Genomic DNA, 26,698 nt, shown 5'->3' on the forward strand with positions numbered 1-26,698 from the left:
AAAGGTGTATGCTGCATGTGTGAGAAGTGTTATGATTTATGGGAGCCAGACATGGGTCATGAATGTAGAGCAGCAACGAAGGCTGGAAAGGGTGGAAATGTGAATGGTTCGGTGGATGTGCGGAGTATCGTTGAGAGAGAGGAAGACAAATGATGAATTGCGACAGATGATCGGAATAGAGCCTGTGATGGATGCTGTGAAGAGGACCAGGTTGAGATGGTTTGGTCATGTGTTGAGGAAGTATGAAAGTGACTGGTTGAGAAGTGATGAAAATGAATGTAGAAGGAAGTAGAGGACGGGGAAGACCAAGAAAGACTTGGCTAAAGGTGGTGGAAGAAGAAATGTGGGCAAGGGGGTTAACAAGGGGAGATGTAGAAAATAGGGAAAAATGGAGAAGATCGTCATGGGGCCCGCAAAGCTAACCCTAACAACTCTAGCAGGGAAAATGGCCTTAAAATGCCTGTTGTTGTTTGTTGTATACCCTGCGGTCCATGGAGATAGTGGGATTTCAAAACAATACAATCAGATTCATCAAATTTATGTGGCATTTTCTATGGACAGAAGGATCTGCAGTAATATTCTGATCCAATGGAAATCTGGGGCAGCATCATCCAGCATAAGGGTTAAACCTGCTGTATGAAGCTCAATTGAAGCCTTCCCGTTCCCAACGAGTAATCCACAAATTAACTCTCCCATTAGAATCGCATTGGCAGAGCAATGAAACACAGACCGGGAAAGATGAAAAAGAGAAGGTATTCCTATCTATCCTGATTCTAACCGGATCCCTTGCTAACACAAAGGAACAGCTCTGTGGGCAGCACAAAAGCATGGTGCACAAGGACGTAGAGTCAAAATGTGACCTTTAACCTCCCTCTGTCAAAATCAATGTTCTTCTTTCCTCTCTCTCCTCTTTCTCCCCCACCATGAATTGCTTGTTACTGTTGCCCAGCAATCACACAGAGAGCAAGTCCGACCAAACAGTCCTTTGTGCTAGGCCACAGTCTAGCTTTGTGAGATTGCTGGCACGAATGAGCATCGTCATTTTGTCTCCAACAGCCTGTGCTGGTTCCAAGCCTCCCATGCATCGACTCCACAACAAAGGCATGTGAAAATGTCATGTGTACAGTAACTTCACAAGTCACCTCTTGGATTTTAAACCTGAGATCCTAGAATCAAGAACTACTCGGAAGACTGAAAATGTCCACCCCCTCCCCAAACTCCCAAATTTAATTTTTCAGAGCCAAGAACACCATTTCTGTTCCAATACCATCAGAAAGCATACCCACAAATAGGAAAAATGTGACTGGAAACTGGTTGGAAACTACATTGAGAAGGAGCCACATGTGTGCTGGGTTTTGCTGGTACAGGACGATTCATTCATAGTCAAGATGGGAAATATTTTGAATTTCCCTCATAAATTGTACACGATCTATGATGTGTATATAAAATGGGTTAGCGTGCCACACATGGATGGACGGATGTCAAGCTCACTAATGGCGCACGTTTTAACGAGTGAGCAACCTGGCATTAACTGTGCAACAACAAATTGATGAACGACAAACAAACATGATCAGCCACAGACAATCAAGTATTGCTATATCACAAAGGCTACACACACAATTTGAATCATCACATCTGTGTTAAACATCGCTTCATGGACGTATGGGAAAAAACATCACCACTAATCCGACATCACCATAAATCCGACATCACCATAAATCTGACATCACCACAAATCCGACATCACCGTAAATCCGACATCACCATAAATCCGACATCACCACAAATCCGACATCACCACAAATCCGACATCACCACAAATCCGACATCACCACAAATCCGACATCACCACAAATCCGACATCACCATAAATCCGACATCACCATAAATCCGACATCACCAAAAATCCGACATCGCCATAAATCCGACATCGCCACAAATCCGACATCACCACAAATCCGACATCACCACAAATCCGACATCACCACAAATCCGACATCACCATAAATCCGACATCACCACAAATCCGACATCACCATAAATCCGACATCACCACAAATCCGACATCACCACAAATCCGACATCACCACAAATCCGACATCACCACAAATCCGACATCACCACAAATCCGACATCACCACAAATCCGACATCACCACAAATCCGACATCACCGTAAATCCGACATCACCGCAAATCCGACATCACCGCAAATCCGACATCACCGCAAATCCGACATCACCGCAAATCCGACATCACCGCAAATCCGACATCACCGCAAATCCGACATCACCGCAAATCCGACATCACCACAAATCCGACATCACCACAAATCCGACATCACCATAAATCCGACATCACCATAAATCCGACATCACCACAAATCCGACATCACCACAAATCCGACATCACCACAAATCCGACATCACCACAAATCCGACATCACCATAAATCCGACATCACCGTAAATCCGACATCACCGCAAATCCGACATCACCGTAAATCCGACATCACCGCAAATCCGACATCACCGCAAATCCGACATCACCGCAAATCCGACATCACCGCAAATCCGACATCACCGCAAATCCGACATCACCGCAAATCCGACATCACCGCAAATCCGACATCACCACAAATCCGACATCACCGCAAATCCGACATCACCGCAAATTCGACATCACCGCAAATCCGACATCACCGCAAATCCGACATCACCGCAAATCCGACATCACCGCAAATCCGACATCACCGCAAATCCGACATCACCGCAAATCCGACATCACCGCAAATCCGACATCACCGCAAATCCGACATCACCGCAAATCCGACATCACCGCAAATCCGACATCACCGCAAATCCGACATCACCGCAAATCCGACATCACCGCAAATCCGACATCACCGCAAATCCGACATCACCACAAATCCGACATCACCATAAATCCGACATCACCATAAATCCGACATCACCACAAATCCGACATCACCACAAATCCGACATCACCACAAATCCGACATCACCACAAATCCGACATCACCACAAATCCGACATCACCATAAATCCGACATCACCGCAAATCCGACATCACCGCAAATCCGACATCACCGCAAATCCGACATCACCACAAATCCGACATCACCACAAATCCGACATCACCACAAATCCGACATCACCATAAATCCGACATCACCACAAATCCGACATCACCACAAATCCGACATCACCACAAATCCGACATCACCACAAATCCGACATCACCATAAATCCGACATCACCATAAATCCGACATCACCGCAAATCCGACATCACCGCAAATCCGACATCACCGCAAATCCGACATCACCGCAAATCCGACATCACCGCAAATCCGACATCACCGCAAATCCGACATCACCACAAATCCGACATCACCATAAATCCGACATCACCACAAATCCGACATCACCACAAATCCGACATCACCACAAATCCGACATTACCGCAAATCCGACATCACCACAAATCCGACATCACCACAAATTCGACATCACCGCAAATCCGACATCACCACAAATCCGACATCACCACAAATCCGACGCTGTTTAATCACGTCGCAATGTCACAGGCTTTGCCTCACTCTCGGCCTTTAGTGGCAATATTAGGGCAGGATATATATTTTTTTCGTGCTATTTCCAAAAACATTGTAGCATCATGAACACAACACACAGACTACGACAGACACTGAATGGCTTTCACTGAAAAGCCAATGCCTGACAAAGGACCAATGGCTTCATTTCCACAACAACCAAATTAAATTTTGCCTTCTCTGGCCTTTGTGCCCATGGGAACCAGATGGACCATTGCAGGGTAAAGCAATAAACTGTGCAGCAATTTCCTCGCCGTACAGATGGCCATGCCCTGGCCGCTTTCTGTCTACATTATTAGAAATCAGTGTGATTTATCACCACGCGTATCTCTAAATAATCACAAACACAAAAAATAGGAGAAGGAAGGAAATATTGTAAATATTGATTTAAAGCAAACAACTTGATAATTCAGGAATGGGTTAAAAAATAATTCATGAATTGGTTAAAAACAATAAGACTGTTATGTATGTGGGGTAAGAGGTAGATGTAAAAATTTGAAGCCTTAGCATGTGCCGTGTGCTCGTCATCATTTTGACATGTATGAAGGACTTCGTGCTGAGATTATGTTGTCCTGTTGCTGTATGCCAGTGGAAGCGGAGTTGTTGGGTGCTGTAGTTCGTTAAGTTAAGGACGTCACGTGGAAAGAGGAGGTGGTGATGGACCGCTGCGATTTTGCTGTGATGTCTGGTTGTTATGGGCCTATTCTTCCCCTACCCATGCCGTCCTTTAGTGACCCTGAACTCTTCAAATGGCCTCGCCTGCTCTTGTGCACGTGTGTGAGTGTGCCATACAGGGGAAGTCTCATTAGGCATTAGGGTTTATTTATTAATTGTCAATCGTCGCTAGATCTGTCTGTTTATGTCCCTTATGCCTGTATCCATTCTAATTAATAAACAATTATTTCGTAAGATCATGTGAGCCACATCTGCAATCCGCCAACCATTGCGGTCCCTCGCGCCAGTCCGCCAGTCCCTCGCGTCGTTCGTTTCAGAATAATTGGACATCCCTGGTGGGAATCGGTAAATTAATCAGTGGTAAATCAGGAATGTCCCTCATTTGGATGAGTGTGGCAAACTAGCTAGGCCTCATGATATTAGAGACGCATGGCCTATCTGCATGGGGCTGCGAGTCCTTCAGATTTATAACCCCCTAAATTGACACTATATCCGCCTCGTCGCCCATGTGACAATACTCTGATCACACTTTCACCAATGACAGAAACGAGCAAACAAAACTGATGCATTTAGGGAATGAAAGACAGAAACTATAGCAAAATAAGATTGCTCTTGGCCCGAGCTTGCTCCATCAAAACAGCACTCGCAGTGTCCGACATCAAAACTTTTGCTGTTTTATAGCAGCACTCGCAGTCAAATGGCATTGATGATCCTATCACTGCTGGTTGCATCATTTTCTGGAAATGCGGCCGTGCACGCTGTTGCCAAGTTAGCTGGCACTCGTTGTGCCAACATCAGAAAGACGACAGGCTGAATCAACCCACCTGGTGTTGATTCAACGGCACGACAGGGGCTCAAACTCAAGACCTAAGATCTTAAGCCAGCCACCTCAACCGTTAAACCACCACCAGGCTGCGTTGATGATGTCTGCGCATTAGTGCACTTAAATCTCCAACATCACTTTGCTCATAAAGCCCTTTCGCTACAGCCTGCTGTGTCCTGGTTCTAGGAAGTTCCTTGTTTTTTTTCTATTTCACGCCTTAAGATTGACAAAATTCCTGAAATAGACTTTGAACACGCTGCAGTACACAGCCCACAAAGACAGACAGCTGCATTGCAACCACATGAGTTAGTTCCTGTTTTGTGAAATGTTACTTCACTTCATATAGCAAAATGAAGTAAATAGGTGTTATTTATGATGGCTTATGTACCACGATTTATCAAAGAGGCGAGAGAGTTTGCTTCTCCAGCTCTCGAGGAATGTGCCTTATTTGGTGTTTCAGGACCATGGCGGTGTATTTAATAGCTGAAGCAGCAGCCACCATTTTCCTAATTTACAAAGATTTGCATAACTCGAACTAAAGTGAGACTGGAGGTGCAGCTTGTGGCAGTTTCCACATCAATAATTAATTATTACAAAAATGAAAACCTTACTCATGCTTGGCTGTTTTGCAATGCAGCATGCATTAAAACATTATGATAAATGCTTCAAACCTCTGCCACGCTAATGGGATTGTGGAGCTTTGCTCTGGATTTGAGCTGGTAAGTGAAAACACAATGGAAAACTTTCTGATGAAAAGAGAACAACGTGTTGTTGGGCATCGTACCGTGAAATGGGGGGAATAGGGACAGCAAGGTGAATAGAGACACAAACTGAAAAATTTCGGAAACTTTTTTCGCTGAAACTTGATAACCATACCGATTTGTTGATATTTGGGTTGAAAGTGTTCTCTTGTTTTTTCTAAACAGCAACTTATAGTCCCTATTAACCCCATATATGGGTTAAATAGGAATAAATAGGATTTTTATGGCTGTCCCTATTCACCCCGTTTTACGGGTGAATAGGGACAGTCACTAATACAAAAAAATAATAATCAAGAAACAATCCTGAGTTTCCAACTTATTGCTAAATTGATAGCTCAGATGGATGCACATAATATGCACCCATAATATAAACCACGGTGCCAATGAAAAAAATATGGGATAAAAGTTTCTCCAAACTGTCCCTATTTCTTGATTATTATTTTTTTGTATTAGTGATATTGAGTACCAGTTCACTGGTAATTCCCTGCTTGTCGTAAAAGGCGACAAAAAGGGTTGGCGGCAGGAAGGGCATCCGGCCGTAAAACATTGCTTCAAAAAGGGGACCAAAAAACAACAACAACCACGGTCCCCGAAAAAGGCCAACCCCCGCTTTGCGGGGAAAAATGGCCTCAAAATGTTTTTTTTTTTTTTTTTTTTTTTTTTAGTGACTGTCCCTATTCACCCGTAAAACGGGGTGAATAGGGACAGCCATAAAAATCCTATTTATTCCTATTTAACCCATATATGGGGTTGATAGGGACTATAAGTTGCTTTTTAAAAAAACAAGAGAACACTTTCAACCCAAATATCAACAAATCGGTGTGGTTAGCAATTTTCAGCAAAAGAAGTTTCTGAACTTTTTTCAGTTTGTGTCCCTATTCACCTTGCTGTCCCAATTCAACCCATTTCACGGTATTTACAATCATTTGTGTCTGAAACCAGAAGCTCAGTGTGCTGATGTTTCAATCAAAGAGCGGTCTTCAACTAGAACCCAGTATGACACATTTGGCAAGCTTTAATATAACCCCCAAATAAATAAGAGGAGAAGGAAAGGAGATGAGGGCTCGGGGTAAAACTGAGAAACAGCTTGGGGAACATATGGAACAAGACGGAGAATTGCTTTGCAATACATGTCCCCTACCGGTCCCAATGAATGTTCTTTTTCCAAGCAAAAAGGGCATTAACTCCCTGAAAAATTGGCGAAACACCCTCAAACTCAAACATTTTCACTACCATATCATAATAAAGCAATGTACTAAGTTCAGTTCAATATGTCAAAGGATATGGAAAAAGTCCAGAAAAACACAGATGGGCCGGACGGACAAACGGATGGGCAGATGGGAGAGCAAATCTATAGTCCCCTACCGGAGAAGAGGGGAGAGGCAGAAGTCGACAATTGGTGGAGGAATGGCACAAATGGGGGTGGGTTTGGTTGAGAAACAAGTGGTGTAAAAAAAGATGAAGCAATATCTACAACATCACTTTATCATCATCTCCATTAAATAATAAATGGTTGTGTTCAGCTATACCTGTCTGCATTACTCAGTCCTCACCCATTGGTAACGCATAAAAAAGACATTTTCAACATGATCCACACACATTTGGTCATAATCTATGTATGAAGCATGAGAAACCCATGCATGAAATGTATACTTGCTCTGCTGAGGCAGTGCAGTTAACATGCTACAACTTTAATGGTTGGAGCGTGGCATCCCAATTATAGGGACTTGGTGGCATAATGGTTAAAGCATCTGCTCTGAGTCTGCAAGGTTGGCGGTTCAAAGGTGACCTCGGCCTACCTAAGCCAAGGACTTTGAAAACGGTATGTGCTGTTTCTGTGTGTGACGCTCAGCATTTAAAAAGGATAGAGCACAGCCAGACGAACCATAGGTTGACAACAGGTTGCGCAGGCTTGATGGACCTGACGGCCTCCTCTTGCATTGAAGTTTCTGGTCATGTAACTCACATTGGTACCTTCACCAAAAAAGGTGGATGGATGTTGTGTTTTCACCCCTGTTTGTCTGTTTGTCTCTGAGCATATCTCAAAAAGTTGTAGACGAATTTGGACGAAACCTGGTGAACAGGTTGGGTGTGTGACAATAATTGATTCGATTTTGGTGAAGATCTGGATACAGATATGAGATTTTATTTCAGTGATGCTTCATTATTGAGAGATATGGCCAAGTTGTGGATGGGTTATGACAAAGCCTGGTGAATGGGTTGCTTAGGTGAGAAGAACAAGCCGATTCGATTTTGGTTCAGGTCTGGATCCAGATCCGACCTATCAGTGGGATACAAAACGTAAACTGCTCATTCTGGAGCAGGTATGTGCTCTACCGAGTGCCTTTCTAGTTGTAGCTGTAGCCACTGCCAGGCCAATGCATGGGCCAAGAACCTTTGGCCTCTCCTTCCCACCACCTTTGTTTCATCATATTAATTATTGGAAGGTACTATTTTGGTAAATCAATTGGGTACTTATCTTTCATGCTCCCAAGGTCATCCTTCTGTGCGTGTTTGGTGTCTAATCCAGAATTATTGTTCCTCCCAGATAAACGTTTCTCCAACTTCAAGCACATTCAGTGCAATCAACAATTGTATGCCACGTTTCATGGGCCTGGCTGTCTGTCAGTGCTCCTGAAATATCATGTAAGACTTCATTTCTGTTTTATGTACTCATTGTCACAGTGATTGTGATTCACACATTAATTATGCTGCTGCCAACATGTACATGTACCTGACCTGGTATATGTGCTCAATTGTTAGCGCTGCGAGACCATGCGCAGGAAGCAGACCCTGCTTCGTAACTTTAGAAAAGCACCTATTGCCACACTGTTCCACTGTCACTTCATCGCCTTTTTACACTCCATCGCCTTGCTCTTCCATGAGCCTCAATCTTGTATTTAAAAAGAGTAAAAGACAATAATACACCAGAGGCTTTTACATATAGTCCTACCTTCCTGGTATTTTTGAATACCGGTCCAGCAAATGGATTCTGAAAGAAGAACAAGGATTCTGCATACTACCCCCAAACAAACACAATTTGTAAGCTTGGCACCAGAGTCCTCCATGCTCACACCCAAAACCAGAAAACCCAAATAGTACCAACAAAAAATAAAATTTACAAATAAATAAATAAAATATATAATGGAGTCAAGGTTCCACTTTAACTTCAGACAGAGCACTAATTCACAAAAGACCATCTTCCCGCACTAACATATAGTAAGCATCCTTAAGCACTTCAGCAGGTGGTGGTGTGACCTACCTTTCCAAAATCCCGCACGTCGAAAAGGTCAAAGGCATCGAAGAGCTCACTCTTGCGCAGGCCATACATGTCGTGGCATACACCCAGGAATGTACGGATGTTCTTTAGGCAGAGGAACTGCACAAAAAAAAAAAATCAGGCCCAGGTCTTGTCATTTACATGGCTGAGCATAATGAAGAACACAGACTCATTATATTCTGTAATTCTTTCCTGCCTATTGTGTCACTTTGTTTGTGTGCAATTTCCTGTGCTTTTCATTTGTATGTCTAAAACTGCAAACAGGTGTGATTTTTGCTGCAACTTGTTACATTTAAGACTGTAAACATCAGACAACTGCGATACATTAATGGTCACGTCACAATAAAATTAATATAGCTGAGCTATAATATAGTAAGACGCTCATAGCAAGAACAAATCCAAATCTAAGAAATGAAAAGTGAGGGGAGGAGTGGTGGGGGTTGCTGGAAGCTAAAAATGTCAGCAGGCCTATGATGATGATTGGGAGGTGGAGATTAGTACATTTTGATAGAAATGCCAATTTTCAGGAAGATCACATTCAAAATCCCATATCGCATATTTATAGTGAGGAACGCATCTGTATGTTACCAAAGATCCTATGGTAAAACAATTCAAGCTTGGACCAGAAGTAAAGCATAAATTTTATTTATTTTATTTGCATGTTGAGTAAACCTGGTGTTGGCTTAGCGGTTAGGGTGTTGGCTCGGGATCCTAGGATCCTGGGGCTCAAATCCCGGTCGATCGCTGAATTAACACCGGGGGGGTTGACCCAGCCTGTCATCCGTCCCAGGTCGGCAAATTGAGTACCAGTTCCCTGGTAATTCACTGTGTGTCGCAAAAGGCGACTAACAGGGTTGACGGCAGGAAGGGCATCCAGTCATAAAACATTGCTTCAAAAAGGGGATCCATGGTGCCCAAAAAAGGCCAACCCCTGCTCTGCGGGGAAAAATGGCCTCTAAAGGCAGTTCTTCTTCTTCATTTGCACGTTGAGGAAGCCATCAGAGTGAAATCCACAAGGTTCTCAAAACTCTAAAGTTCACCAACAGGTCTTCTTGTATCATCTATGGGTATTTCAAATAGTTTACCAAAATCCTCTCACATATGGAACCACAACGTTGATAAGTTAAGCATAACATTTCCAGTCAAATGTAATTATAGAGAAGTCTCCTGGTGGATTATGGTGAAATGAAGAACTATTAAGGCAAATAGCAAAAACTTTGTGGCGGAAGAATTAACTGCTATAATGACATCCTCAATCAGAAAGTAGAAGTAATGTCGCTTCCATAAGCAGTCATGTGTTTTTTAATACAAGAGTGAGGCTCATGTAAGAGCATGGTTAATTTGACAGTGGGGATAGCGGATTAACAATTTGACATAACCGGAAAGGGAATGAACGAACAGAAAACGAAGTGAGAGAAGAAACACTGAAACGAGCAAGAGGTTTGTGTTAGGACGGGTTAATATGGGTAATAAAGATCAAGAATCAGGACTGGAGATGACACAAGGTGGTGGTGCACTGCCTGATTAAAGCCCTGGGAGGAAGAGTGGAAAAGAACGGCCTCTGGAAGGTGGTTTCAGAGACAGGAGAAACGAAGAAAAAAGGAGTTGACATCTGCAGTCAGGCCTAGATTTTGGAAGTTTAACGAGAAGGGGTTTACTGAAAGAACACGTGTATCCTGGATTTGCTGGGGATGTGTGGAGCACAGAGATCAGAGAGAGCAATATTGGAGAAAAGGCCAATCAAAAAAAACAGAGGCCACAGACATGCCTGTGATGCAAATGCAAGACCTTGCTTTGGCAACAGCATAGTAGATTCCAATAAGGTTGGGAGTTTTAGATTCCACAGGATCCAGGAAAGACAGACTTGATGTTTGGATACCAGCTCATAGGTGAGAGTGGTACTCTATTGACCTACAGACAAAGGCCTTGCAGATTGAGTAGCTCTGATTTCCCATGGAAAACCTTGGATCGATGGAGGATGCCCAGTGGCTTTGGAGGCCAGCTTTGCTCTGTGGTTTTCTCAAGAAAGTTGATGCTGATGGTGAGGCCTAGATGTTCAAGAGACTGAACCTCTTCCAGTGGCTGGCCATGGAAATAGACAGGTTGGTTGTTTTAACAATCCTTCTGGAGCGAAAGGTGAGAGTGAGATTGAAGGACATGTTCCATTTATCAGACCAGCGTCTTCTCAATTCCTGATCAGCAAAGAGTGACACAGCTGTATTTCAGCCTGTGCAGTGCGACAGGGTACTGTACGATACAATTTTGAGTTGTCTGCAATAATTAAGAGAGAGTTTTCCAGAGCATCAGAGAGGTCATTTGTACAGATGAGGAACAAGACTGGGCCCAACACACTGCCTTGGGTAATTCGAGCCTCTACTGGGAGAGATGAGGAGAGTGTTCCATTGGCAGCATCAATTTGACTGCTTCAGTGGGGGAAGTTAGAAATCCAGGAATTAAGGCACCCTTAAAAGCCACAGGCAGAGAGCTTGGCAAGCAAAGCAGGATAGACAGTCCAAGTAGACAGTCCTGACATCTTGGTTGAGACTTAGGGCTTCTAACCATTGCTGAAAGATGAGCAGCAGCATCTCCAGAGTTGATTGACTGTGAGAGAATAAAAACTGATGGTCACAGATCAGGATGTTTGAAAACAGGAAAGACTGCATCAGCAGCAATTACATTGCTTGTAATTGAAATTAAGCTCACTGGTCTGTTGTTAAGACTGTCTGTTTTTGCACCATTCTTGAAGATGGGAGTGATATTTGCCGACATCCAGGCTGATGGAAGACAGTCAAAAAGGGCAGACTCAATAGGGCAGACAAAGGGGCAGCAAGAATGGCAGAGCAGGGTTTGAGAACATGGACAGCAATGCCATAGGGACCCATTGCCAAAGCAGGGTCAAGGCTAGAGAGAACGTTGTCTACCTTCTCGGGTGAGGATTCAAAATGTCTAGTAGTAGTAGGTAATGGATGTGAAGGAGTAAGAAGGGGGCAGAGCCGGATGGATTGTGTACAGGAGATTTGGAGACAAATACGAAGTTTAGACATCTACCATATCTCGGGTAGAGTTTGCGATAAGTGTTCTGAAACAAAGGTTCAGAAATCTTTTAGTGCCTTTTCACAAATAACAATCAAGAATGAAAGAGAAAAATGTGGGAACAAGGGATGAACAATTCGGTGTTTCAAAGTTAAATAATGAAATCTAGTATCTAGAAGATGAGGGGCTTCCTCATGCCAATAGATTACTCTAATGTAAAAATGAAGAAATTACATCACATTAAAAATTCACCAAATGTCCGTCTGTCCGTCCGTTCGCAGGTAACACAAAAACGGCTGAACCGATCGCAACGATATTTTGGGTGGGTAATCCTTGGACCACCTGGGGTAAAATAGGCGATATTGTTTTTCCAATTTCAGCTTTGGCCTCCAGCATTTTCCGGTTTGGGCTCCCACATAACGTTATTTTCCCGGGTACCGCACAAACGGCTGCACCAATCGCTGCACGGCTACACCGATCGGACTCGGTGACCTCGGACAAAGCCCTTTTATAAGGACATGGGTTGAATCCCTGCTTGAGAGAATGCCAACCCCCTCCCCGCCATCAAGGTCGTCTCTCCAACTCACAATCCCATGAGATATGCGGAAAGGACGACCCAAAACCAATTATCTTCTTTTTGATTCGTATGTAAATATCATTAAAAGTAAATAATGACCTCGGACAAAGACCTTTTACAAGGACATGGGTTGAATCCCTGCTTGAGAGAATGCCAACCCCCTCCCCGCCATCACGGTCGTCTCTCCAACTCACAATCCCATGAGATATGCGGAAAGGACGACCCAAAACCAATTATCTTCTTTTTGATTCGTATGTAAACATCATTAAAAGTAAATAATGACCTCGGCCAAAGTTCAAACGACGTGGGTTTAATCTCTACATGAGAGAATTCCACATAGCTATTTGGGCGGTGTATAAGCTAACAGATCGCTGTCTCCATCAATCTTGCCAAGGCCGTAACACCTATCGGCTCAAAATCCTTTTAACTGTTGACTTGGTAGTTTTTACAATGAAGGACACATTAACAATGTTGTTAAAAGTTTATTTTGTGATTAATTTGTGATTGGAGTGATGCTGTTTGGAATGAAAAAAGAGATATCGAGTTCAAATGAATGACGGCATGCCGTGATGGTTTCTACTTTCTGAACGTAAACTTCGCGGATCGCCATATGCAGATTCGCCACGGACCCACGATCGATGTTTCTAGACGTGAACATACCTATTTGTTTGCGTATGGGTACGTTTTTCATGGAAGTCCTTTACGAACTTGCTGTCCATGTCTGACGTGCGACTGAAGGTGCTACAGGAATGTGGAATTTAATGGTTTCATGCTTTAGCATTCGCCGTATCTGCATTGTTTGTGCCTGTTGCCTGTTTGCTTCTGGCCTCCCACCCGTGCTTAGCACGGGTACCTCACTAGTCACATTAATACACCGGGGATTATTCATTATCAAACAGAAAAGGCAGCGCCAACCAACAAGTAAGTTGAAGTAAACTCTACTCTAACAATTTTCAACAAATTAGAAAGAGCATAACTCGCCTCAGGTAATGTGCAATGTGCAAAACGATAAGCTTACAGAGAAAAGTATTTATTGTCAAATACAACAATTAAAGATTTGGTGTGTGTGTATCTCACTTGAGCAAGTCAATGATACCTGCAAAAATAGCAGCATACATTTTAAATAAAAGATTAATGAACACTTGAAACATAACTATTTCATTCAGTGGACTTTTGAAACACCCTGTACATATAGATTATATACATTAAATATATAAACATACATATACATATACGGGGTGGGGCATTTACAGACTTGGCATTTAATATGGAATATTTTTTTTTTCTTTACTTGGGTTTACTTTCTTAACTCAGTATATCAATCTGGTGAGTTTCTTTTACACTTTGGTGATTTATTTGTTAAAAGAACCATGTCACTGATTGACTGTCGTAGCAAGAAGTCAACAACAGGATTATATCACAGGTGGCATGGCAAAATGTACAGACAGGTGCATTTGATGATTGGCTTCACAGTCAGGTACACAAGGGTTGTTGCGTTCTGTATTAGTGGAAAACAACTGCTGCACGTCTCCAAAAGTTATTGCCGCTTCCTCTGGAGATGGTCCGTCAACTCGACAATGCTGTTTGTCATGGAGTGGTGGCTTTACGAAATTACGGCATGAAACAGCATGCTATTGCTCGGCAGTATGGCATCACTCAAGGTCAGGTGTCAAAGATCCTGAAACGAAATGCTCAGAGGGGTGTCCCTACTCCAATACCGAGGCCAGGACGTCCCCGCAGAACCACAAGGAAGGATGATCGCCAGCTGCACCGGTTAGTCCGCAATGGCCGTTCCAAGTCAGCTAATCGGCTTAGGGCTGAGTGGCAGCAACTGACAAATGTGCCTGTATCCAGAAGGCTAGTCAACCAACGACTGGTTCAAGCAGGCTATCGTGTCAGCCGTCCCCTGAGAAAGCCACGCCTGACCAGACAACACTGCCAGCGCCGATTGCAGTGGGCCAGAGAGCATCGTCAATGGCAGTGGCAGCCAGGACACTGGAATCACGTGATCTTCAGTGACGAGTCTAGATTTCTGGTCTATTGTCAAGATGGCCGCGTCCGAGTGCGCAGACAAGTGCATGAAGCCTACAACAAAGATTGTATAGTGCCAGGAGTCCAAGCTGGAGGTGGTGGGGTGACCGTTTGGGCTGCTTTTCATGCAGGGGGCAAAACTGACCTGGTTGTTCTGAATGGAAACCTGAACCAGTTCAAGTACAGGGCCATTCTGGAAGAAACATTGCTTCCATTTGCTCGTGCAGCCTTTCGAGGAAACTTTGTCTTCCAAGATGACAATGCACGGCCTCATCGTGCTCGCATGATCCAACACTTTCTTGCTGACCGTGGTGTAGAGCATATGGAGTGGCCTGCCATGTCCCCGGATATGAATCCGATAGAGAACTTGTGGGCAGAATTAACACGTCAAATCGACCACTTGGACCAGCAGCCGACCTCTGTGCGTGAATTGCAGCAGGCTATTGTAACTGCATGGCAAGCGATTCCTGTCCAAACCTTGGCAAATCTCGTGAACAGCATGCCTCAACGTGTACGTGCTCTCCTGAATGCTCATGGGGGTTACACGAAGTACTGAACTGTAATTTTACTGTCCGTAATCCCAGTCGTAATTTAACTTTTGTTTTTGCTAAAAAAAAATTTGGCTAATGTGCAAAATAAAGAGATACTTCTGGAAAACGTACAGAAGTTTAACACAGTACTGTCCATGAATTGAGTTCGATATCAGTTTACATCACTTTCAAGGATCAATTTATTTGTTTTGAAATGTCAAATGTGGTTTTTGTTTCTTTTAAAGGTCACATTAACAAAATCTAGAATAATTTCAACATAATTCCAATGAACTTTTGGTTCTAAGACATCTTGAAAAGTAGGTTCACCCCCACAAAAAAAATATTCCATATTAAATGCCAAGTCTGTATATGTGACACTTTTTTTATACATGGGTTAAGGCTTTTAATAGAGCTGACACAAACTTGTGGGAAGTACCATCACTACCGTCACTTCCTGGGATACTCTGAGTACCAGCGGCGTCATAACAATGGCGCCGCTTTTCTCACCGTACTCAGCGGGGCATTTTCTCAAGAGGAATTCTTGAACAATCTATTTCAAAAATTATACTTGGTGATTATAATGCTTGTGTGGGGCAAGACTTTGAAAGTTGGCTCGGTGTACGCTTGTGCTTGTTCGGCACAGTCCGGGTTCAGTCAATTTGAATGGTCGTCTATTGCTCTTGAAATGTTTTTGTCACTTGAACAATCGACTTGTTCTTGTCACCTAACCAGCTCATCCACCAAGTTTAGTCATAACTCGTCCACAACTTTTTTAACTATCATGTTATATATCGCTTTTCGCCCGATCTTTCAATGGTGAAGATTCACTTAAAAATTAAATAATTCCCGTATCTAAATCCATAGTCAGATATTCACTAAAATCAAATCGATTCGGTCTTGTCACACACCCAACCTCTCCGCCAAGTTTCATCCAAATCCGTCAACAACTTTTTGAGATATCCTGCTATATATAGTTTTTGGCCCTATCTCCCAATGGTGAAGAATCACTTAAAACATTCTACTAGCCGGATCCGAATCCGTATCTTCACCAAAATATAATCATTTCGTCTTTGTCACATACACTACCTCTCCGCCAAGTTTCGTCTGAATCCGTCCACAAAGTTTTGAGAAATCTTGTTCACAAACAAACAGACAGAGGTGAAAACATAACCTCCATCCACCTTTGGTGGCGGAGGTAATTAGGCTCTGTTATTGCAACTCAGTGAGTATTCAGGAGGGAATTTCCATGCAGAAACGGCCCGTACTGTAACACCATTCTCTCCTTCGTCGCAAAATTTTATGAAGATGTTAGTGTTCTTCCATCTAAGCACATGAGACATTGTACAGTGAGGACTGTACTCTCGTCGTAGTCCTCTCTCGTCGTAGTCAACGTGTGGCCCTGAATGGGTTTCTCTCATCTCCTCTTCCTGTTCAGGATGGAGTTCCCCAAGGCAGTGTTCTGGGCCCTGTGCTTTTTCTGGTCTTCATCAATGATCTCTCTGACTCTTGAAAATCCTCTCCATCTCTTTGCTGATGACTCCACTCTCTGCCGCTCCATTCCTCATCCCTCAGATCGGCAGTCTGCAGCCTCCTCACTCTCTGCAGACCCGGACAAAATCATAGACTGGGTAAACAAGTGGAACATGTCTTTCAATCCGGACAAATCTCACACTCTTACGATGTCTCTCCGAAAAGACCGACTGGACAACCCTCCCATCTACTTTCTGAATAATCCTCTCCAAGAAGTTCTGTCACTCAAGCTTTTGGGTCTCACTATCTGCCATGATCTTTCCTGGGAAAACCACATTTCCAAGCTGGCCTCCAAAGCCAGTCGCCGACTGGGCATCCTCCGTCGTGCGAAGTCCTTCCTTGGCACACCTGAGCTCCTCACCACATACAAGGCTTTCATCCGCAGCTCAATGGAATACTGCTCTCCCCTCTGGGCTGGTGCTCCCGCCTCACACCTAGCTCGTCTTCACGCTGTTGAAACCAAAGCGTTCAGAATCATTGGAATCTCCCGCGATGACGCTATCTCCGAGGGCCTTTCACTTACTCACCGCAGGCAGGTTGGTGGTCTTTCCGTCTTCTACCGACTCCTCTCTGGCCTTGCCCCCCCAGCTCTCTCTGGGCTCTGTCCCCTAAATATTCCTGCAGGTTGCACAAGATCTGCCTGCAACCCTCTTATGGTTAAACTGCCAAAATCAGGACTCTCTGCTCACCTTCACTCCTTCATTCCTCTTTTCTCCCACCTCTGGAACAAACTCCCTCACGCTCTTCAATCCCACTCCTCCCTCCAGGTCTTTAAAACGGCTGTTCACCACCATCTCTTATCTTCCCCAATCCAAAACCTTGATCTTTTCTACCCCCACTAATTTCACCCCAAATCCACTTTTTTGAGGTGACTTTTGTCTTCTTTCCTGAAGTCCTTGGTGTCCTTGCATTTTATACCTATCCTACCTCCCCCCAGGCCCTCTGCCTCCCACACATCTCCCGATGTCCCTGCCCTCAAATGTTGTGTTTGTGTGCTTCCTCCCCTTCTCTCCCCATCTTGTCGACCGCTCCCCTTTTTATATACTTTGTTTGCTTGATTTGTTTGTTTGATAAATGTTAGCTCTTTCACGAGCCTCGACTCTATACAAAAAAAAAAAAAAAAAAAAAGGACACAAGTGACAATCGCTGCCGTAGCTGCAGCAATTGCCCAAAATCTGAAGAAGTTGACCGGACACCTTATGGCAAAAAGTAGTGTTAGCCCAAGAAGTCACAGACATATACTCCATGAAGATCTTCACCTATGGCCTTACAAAATCCAGGCTGTTCAGAAACTTGACGTTGCTGATTTTGGAAAGCGTCAAAATTTCTGTCATTGGTTACTTGACAGATGTGAAGAGGATGGCCACTGCATAAACTGTTTGTTAATGACAGATGAAGCCCATTTTGATCTTACTAGTGGTGTAAACAAAGAAAACTGCAGGTTCTGGCCTGAAGAAAATCCCAATGAGTTACATCAAAGAAGGCTGCACCCTGTGAAAGTTACGGTGTGGTGTGTTGTAGGTGCAGGTTGCATTGTTAGGCCACATTTCTTCAAAGAGAATAAAGTGACTGTGACAGTAAACTCTAAACGCCTCCTGGATATGTTGCGGAACTTTCTCATTCCTGATTTGTGATGAAGAAATATAGTGTTTGCAGAAACATGGTTTCAGCAAGATATACTGCAATTTCTAAGGCAACAGTTTGGGGAAAAGATAATCTCTCGGTTTGGTCATGTTTCCACCCCTGATCCCCAGATTTGACCCCAGCAGATTTCTTCCCCTGGGGATTTTTGAAGAGTCAGGTTTACAAGACACATTCCACATGTGTGGATGAACTGAGGATCACTGTCTTTCGCCATCCTATGACGGATAAGGCCAATTCGTACAATCATTAAGTTACAACAAATAATTACAAAAAGTAGAAGGGATTAATCAGAAGAAGTCACCGATTATAATTGATTAGGTTTATGATTATTATTTATGATTATTGGTTGTGATTATTATGGTTATGATTATTGATTAGGGTTATTATAATTTTGTGTGTCGATCATTTTGGCAATTCCCTTTTCACAAAAATCTTTCCAATTGTTACGGTGGTGACAAGATTGTGCCCACGTGGAAACGTTAACTTCACATTTTTTCAAAATTATTTAGAGATGGTCTTTGTCGCGTAGATATTGACCGCCACAATTATGGTGGCCAGCATCAATTTTAGAATAGAAGATTGAATTTAGCAATCAGTTGTCATCCATACTACACACACGGCCGGCCCAATGCAGCTTTGCTTTGGCCAGATGCATGAACATTGGTTTAAAGTTCGAAATGCACTCAACGTCTCGGTAAGATAGTCAGACCAATCAATTATCAGAACTTGGTGCATGTGACGTTGCTGCAGTGCATTGAGCCATTTAATTGGTTTGCTAAAGGGGGAAAATTTCAAGTCCATAAATAGAACCACCTTTAGAGGTCATTTTTCCCCGCAGAGCAGGGTTTGGCCTTTTTTGGGCACCGTGGTCCCCTTTTTTTTGAGGTAATGTTTTATGGCCGGATGCCCTTCCTGCCGCCAACCCTGTTAGTCGCCTCTTGCGACACACAGGGAATTAGCACTGAACTGGTACTCAATTTGCCGACCTCGGAAAGATGACAGGCTGAGTCAACACCCCTGGCGTTAATTCAGCGATCGACCAGGATTCAAACCCAGGATCCGAGGATTCCAAGCCAGCACCCTAACCGCTAAGTCAACACCAGACTTGAATAAATGAAGGAATGTTTATCAGAAATGTGAAATATTCAGTCTCAAGTCCATAAATAAGAGTAAATAAATGTACGGCACAATACACAGCGAATTTTGTTTGCAAATTAATGCCATCAGAGTTCCACACATGACTCTACAGTTTTCCAAAGCTTGCGGGCCACGGCCGAGATACTACGACTAATTTCAGGATCATTACTGAGGCAATTTGAAAAATTGTTGCCATGATAGACAAGGTTGTCCACCGAATTCAATGCAGCACCATCGATGGCAAAGGAGGAGGGATTTTTCAAAATGTTCAGGACCGATTGGTCGATGTAAAATTCCTGTTTTAGTTAGATTGATTATTTAGTCAAAGTCAGTCGTTATTGCTGAAAATAGATTGAGAGTTTGCTGTAAGTCAGAAGCTGAATTGCTGACAAATACACAGTCATCAGCATACATGAATTCGCAAACAGATTTCTTGAAAAACTTCGAGTCAGTTGAGAGGTGAGGCAGATTGAAAAATCCAACATCAATCCGCACTTGAATAAAATACCACTCAGATCATCCTTCGCAAGGAAGTGTTCAAAACTAGCAGCAAGGAACAATGTGAACAATGTTAGTGCTAGCACACTGGCCTGTAACACACCATCTTCTCAATCACAAAAGGGGCTGACAGCTCATTGTTAATTTTGATGTGACCATCCATATGATCATGCAGACATTGAATCAGCAAATTTCCCAGACAACCAAATAGACCCAAAATTTGCCACAATAAATATCGATTTAGACCATCAAAATCCTTGGTAAAATCAATAAAAGCAGAAAAAAGAGGAAGGTTTTGCTCTCAACATTTCCCCTGCATTTGATGAAAAGAGAAAATCGCATCAACAGTCAAAGGATTTTTTTCAAAAACCAAACTGTGACACTTAAGATTCTTTCACTGAAAGAAATGAGACAACTTTGTAACTTTGGAAAAAATTTGAGGCAGCCAATACTATTTTAATTCCACGATAGTTGCTTGGATTTGACCGGTCTCCATTTTTGAAAATCGTAATAACATTTGCATTCTTGAAATCACATGGCAAAAACTCATGAAACAAAAAAGCAGAAAGAAGACAAAACAGGTGGTGAGTGTGAGAGTGAGAATTTTTCCAAAATTCCATTGGAGTGGAATCAGGGCTGCTATCTCTGTTGTTTTACATTTGCTTGATTGCATCATTCATTTCAGAAATGAATGGTGCAGTGGCTAGATTTTCTAGAACAAGATATTGAGAGACTGAATGGAACGATGCAAATCGAGAATTTTTCATTAGCTTTGAAAAGATTGGAGAAATGTTCATGGCAGCAATTCAAAATTTGAGACTGGCCTGTGAAAACATCATTTTCAGCAAGGAGAGGAGACCTTCATTTTTTTAATTGGACCAAAAATATTTTTTATTGCTCAGAAAAATTTGTGGGAATTGCCAGAATCAGCTAGTTGATTTAAATTGCTTTGTTTTGCCACCACAGATTTTTTGCAAAACTAATGTAGCGACAAAGATTTTTTTGCGCTACACGTAAATCATGTGTTGCTGTTCTTGTTGCATGAGCAAACATTATTTGACGTTTCGAGGTTCTAACAAGTTTTGAATCGTGTGCCATTGTTTAGACCACACATGCTTCCAAGTACCCCTACTCATGACCGGCACTCTAAGGAAAGTGTTACAAATTGTCAGTTGATGTTCGGAACATTTCAAGAGCAAAAGAAGACCATTCAAATTGACTCGACCCGGACTGTGCCGAACAAGCACAAGCACACCAAGCCAACTTTCAAAGTCTTTCCCCACACAAGCATTATAATCACCAAGTGGAATTTTTGAAATAAATTGTTCAAGAATGTTAGCTTGCTGTTGGCTTAGCGGTTAGGGTGCTGGCTTGGGATCCTAGGATCCTGGGTTCGAATCCCAGTCGATTGCTGAATTAATGCCAGGGGGGTTGTCTCAGCCTGTCATCCTTCCGAGGTCGGCAAAATGAGTACCAGTTCACTGGTAATTCCCTGTGTGTCGCAAAAGGCGGCCCTACAGGGTTGGTGGCAGGAAGGGCATCCGGCCATAAAACATTGCTTCAAAAAGGGGACCACGGTGCTCAAAAAAGGCCAACCCCTGCTCTGCGGGGAAAAATGGCCTCTAAAGGTGGTTCTATTGTTCAAGAATGTTATAAAAGTTCTGAATTGTTTCATTAATCTTTGTCATTGTTGGCACATAAGCACAAATAATTGACTCAAAACGTTTAGGTGCAGAGTTATGAGGTCACTCACAGCACACGGTGCATTTGCCAGAATTTTCACAAAGTTATGAAAGATTGTAAAACTGACATTTAAAGGCAGATCCGAGATGTCGTTCCAAATTCAGAAAAAGGTATAATTATTTTATTTAAATTCACCCTGGCCAGCGAATCGAGTTTCGCACAAGGCACAAATGTCAATCTTGTATCGCAACAACTCGCGATCAATTTAACTTAAGATGAGGATCACTTAAGCCATCAATGCTATTGATAATGACACATTGAAAACAGCAATGAACAATGTACTGGTACGATGTATCAATTGTAACGGACAGCATTTAAAAGATGTGATTTTAAAGAAGTAGAGCAGGGTTGTCTGTACTACTATGATGTGACACAATCTCCCATACCTGTACTTTAGTTTAGTATATATACTAAAACATTATTTACTTTGTTCAGTCTTGTTTTATTTGAGAAAGATGTGTCAGATATTAATGCCACACCCGGTATATATCAATGAAGAAAGATCTATTGATCATTCAGCTTTAACGGGTCTCTACCAAACTTAGAGGTGTTGTCACTCGCAAAATCTACCTCACAAAAAATTAATTCGCCAAAAATCTGGAGGCCAATATTTTTTCGAATAAATAATGTAAAGTTCATTTCCCATGTCCAAATTCTCAAAGCCAATTTCTGCAATCATTCCACGTTCTTATCTCTATTATTACTATCCTCCTGGAGACCCATTATATAATGTGCATGACAGACTTCATCGGCCTTCCTTCAGCAACAACCAGATCTTTCATTGGCCTTCAGTCGTCACTCAACAAGGACATCGTTCATTGGCCTCAATTCGTCAATGAGCTTATTGTTCACTGGTCTCAATTCAGCAACAAGCAGCACAAGCATATTTGGATGATTCCGTGATTATGTTTCACTTAAAATACTTTTTCAGGTGAATACATTTTCATGTTTTTGCATTCAATCATAAAAAAATATATATATATATTCAGTGTTCTGAATAAGAAACTAGTTTGACGAAACATTTTAAAACTGGTTAGTTAAAAAAAACAATCCCAGGGGAACCCCCAATGGTAATGTAAGATTTGTTGGGGAGATCGTGATGAGAGAGGGAAAGGGAAAAAAAGGAAAATGCTGTAAAGGGAAAACTTTCAGTCATAAAATTTAATAAAAATCCATCTACTGGGCAAACAAAAATCTGTAACAAAAAAACAATTGTTGAGACAATAACTATCAAAACTATACCGAAGTTGATGGCACTCCATTGCAAATCTCCATGCCTCACATTTAAAGCAAAGTTAAAAGATGGCAAAAAGTTCCAATGGGAATGACCCAATATCAAATTTTGAATAAAAAAATATATTTTTTATTTTGACCCCTGTGACCCCAAGTCCCCAACCCCTGCTGTATGAACCTCAGTTCAAATCCAAAACATTATTCCATACTAGCAGAAGTACCCGGCATTGCCGGGCGGGGGAGGGGAGGGGGAAGGGGAGGGGAGGGGAACGGGGGGGGGGGGGGGGGGGAGCGAGCCCCTTGGCAAAGCGAGCGATTTTTTTTTTCATAGCGTCATAACGTTCATAGCGTCATAGCGTTCATAGCGTTTCATAGCGTCATAGCGATTTTTTTTTCATAGCGTCATAGCGTCATAGCGTTCATAGCGTCATATCGTTCATAGCGTCATAGCGTTCATAGCGTCATAGCGATTTTTTTTTTCATATCGTTCATAGCGGCATAGCGGCATAGCGTTCATAGCGTTTCATAGCGTCATAGCGATTTTTTTTTTCATAGCGTTCATAGCGTTCATAGCGTCATAGCGTCATATCGTTCATAGCGTCATAGCGATTTTTTTTTTCATAGCGTCATAGCGGCATAGCGTTCATAGCGTTTCATAGCGTCATAGCGATTTTTTTTTTCATAGCGTTCATAGCGTCATAGCGTCATATCGTTCATAGCGTCATATCGTTCATGGCGTTCATAGCGTCATAGCGTCATAGCGTCATAGCGTCATATCGTTCATAGCGTTCATAGCGTCATATCGTTCATAGCGGTCATAGCGTTCATAGCGTTTCATAGCGTCATAGCGATTTTTTTTTCATAGCGTCATAGCGTTCATAGCGTCATATCGTTCATAGCGTTCATAGCGTCATAGCGTCATCACGTGATCGCTCTGAGCGAATCAGCGCCAACCTGCTCTGATTCAGTTGATTCCGTGCGCTGAAATGCGCTGAGGTAAATATGAATAAAAATATGGATCGTCAAATATTTTGAGTTAGGCCATGTTCGTCCCAGGCTCAATGGCCATGTCTATGCCAAATATCAAGCACGTAAGCCTCTCCGTTTAGGAGTCTATCGGTAACATTACACACACACACACACACACACACACACACACACACACACACACACACACACACACACACACACACACACAAACTGTGTTTTATATATATAGATTTCATGTGTCCCCCAATGTTGATTGCATATACAAAGTTTCATGAAATAAACGTTTCAAAATGTGCCTGTAATTGCATCTTCTGGTACTAGACCTTGAACTCCCCCACTACCAAAAGGGCAGGGCCTAAAATGACACTGTTCTTGCATCTTCTTGTGATGGGCTGATCATAATGACGAAGTCTGCTGAATTTTTGCCCAACCGTTTAGGAGGAGATAGCGTGATGGACAGACGGACAGACAGACATGCGGAGCCGAATAAAATATCCCCTCGTTTTTCTTTTCAAAAAGCATGAGGATAATCACAGGGTACAAATTCAACAAATCTGCCTTGAAATCAAAGCTTAATTGATTAGGCACATAATGCAGCATACCTCGTGACATCACCACAAACAGCAGTGTCAATTTGCAGAGACGGGCAACGACTCAGCTCTGTTTGCACTTTCAGTTAAACAAAAGCTAATGCGATTACTTTTCGTTGTATTTTTATTTAATTTCATTTAGACATTCCTTTTAACATTATAGCGTTAATTGAATGAGTCATTTTATTGATTTGTTAACAGGCCGACAACAACTTTAATTTTATTATTTATTTATCTTTGTATACAAGATCGAGGCTCGTGTAAGAGCTAACATTAATCACATAAAAACAAACGGACACATAAAACATAAGATAAAGGGAGCGGGAGACAAGATGGGGAGAGAGAGGGAAGCACACAAGTACAACATTTGAGAGCAGGGACATCGGGAGATCTGTGGGAGGGAGAGGGCTTGGGTGGAGGGGGAGGGAGGAGTAAAAAAAAACAAAAAACACATGGACACTGCTAATTGCACTTGCTTTTGATTGTTTGATTATATCCTCTATCGCACATTCTGAAATATTTTATTATTACCTACGCCACTGAAGGTAGAAGTTATGTTTTCACCCCTGTCTGTCTGTGTTTGTCTGTCTGTTTGTTTGTTTGCGAACAGGATATCTCAAAACGTTGCAGAGGGATTCAGACGAAATTTGGTGTAGAGGTTGGGTATGTGACAAGAAAGAAATGGTTATATGTTGGTGAAGATACGGATCTCAATCTGGATCTGAGATTTTTAGAAATGTGGAGAAGTGATTCTTCACCATTGAGTGATAGACCCAAAAACAATATATAGCAGGATATATCAAAAAGCTATGGACAGATTGTGACAAAATTTGGTGGATGAGTTGGGCAGGTAACAATTACCTGCCGATTACATTTTGATTCAGGGTCCAAATCCAGATCCAGCCTAACAGTGGGATACAAAATGTAAACTGTTCACCTGGTGGAGGTGTGCTCTCTACCGAGCGCTGTTCTAGTTATAATTAACATTACTATGCAGCAGTGAAAAATATGAACGATGTGACGTTATATGATAATCATGATGGTTTGCATCACCACCCAGGAAGATCTCAGATTATATCTTACAAGCGGGGTCACCCATGGGAATCCCACGGGCATGGACGTCTGTGACATTTCGACATATAGAGTTAGATGCTGCACCTGCACATTCAGTTTCACAAAATGGTTACTGGCAATTCATCAGATGCAAAAGGATGTCATGAACACAATGTATTTACTTCTGATAACATGTGAATGCATGTGCGTGCACAGTGCACACCCACACACACATATACACATATACACACACATACACATCTCGTTTTTTCATTTCTGTTCCTCACAATTCTGTCTCTCTCTCTTATTCACACACACACACACACACACACACACACACACACACACACACACACACACACACACACATACACATACATCCACACACACACACACACATACATCCACACACACACACACACACACACACACACACACACACACACACACACACACACATACATCCACACACACACACACACACACACACACACACACACACACACACACATATATATATATATATATATATATATATATATATATATATATATATATATATATATATATACTGATGGGGTCACCCGTGGGAATCCCACGGGCATGGATGTGTGTGACATTTGGACATCTTGATTTATATGCTGCACATTAAATTTTACAAAATGGTTACTGGCAATTAATCAGATCCAGAAATGGTGTAATGAACACAATTTATTTATTTCACATCATATGTGACCCCTCACTCCTCTCCACCTGACACTCTCCTCTCTCCACCCTCACGCCTCTCCAATCCCACTCCTCCTCACTCTCCTCTCCAATACCTCCTCACACTCCTCTCCAATACTTCCTCACACTCCTCTCCAATCCCCCACACTCCTCTCCATTTCCTCACACTCCCCTCCAATCGCTCCTCACTCTCCTCTCCAATCACTCTTCACTCTCC

General features: G+C 42.5%; 1 protein-coding gene across 3 annotated transcripts in view; it reads right to left on the reverse strand.

Moving 5' to 3' along the window:
• LOC137438916 (guanine nucleotide exchange factor VAV2) overlaps window positions 1-26,698 on the reverse strand; it is a 214,629-nt gene that overhangs the window by 167,454 nt on the left and 20,477 nt on the right. For all 3 annotated transcript variants that reach the window (XM_068134391.2, XM_068134389.2, XM_078767432.1), the window contains exon 2: window positions 9,149-9,265. In XM_068134391.2, the coding sequence (XP_067990492.2) occupies window positions 9,149-9,265 (117 nt within the window). The remainder of the gene's footprint in view (window positions 1-9,148; window positions 9,266-26,698) is intronic.

This window comes from Myxine glutinosa, chromosome 13, assembly GCF_964187855.1.
Source record: "Myxine glutinosa chromosome 13, kmMyxGlut1.1, whole genome shotgun sequence".
In the NCBI taxonomy this organism is placed as follows: domain Eukaryota; kingdom Metazoa; phylum Chordata; class Myxini; order Myxiniformes; family Myxinidae; genus Myxine; species Myxine glutinosa.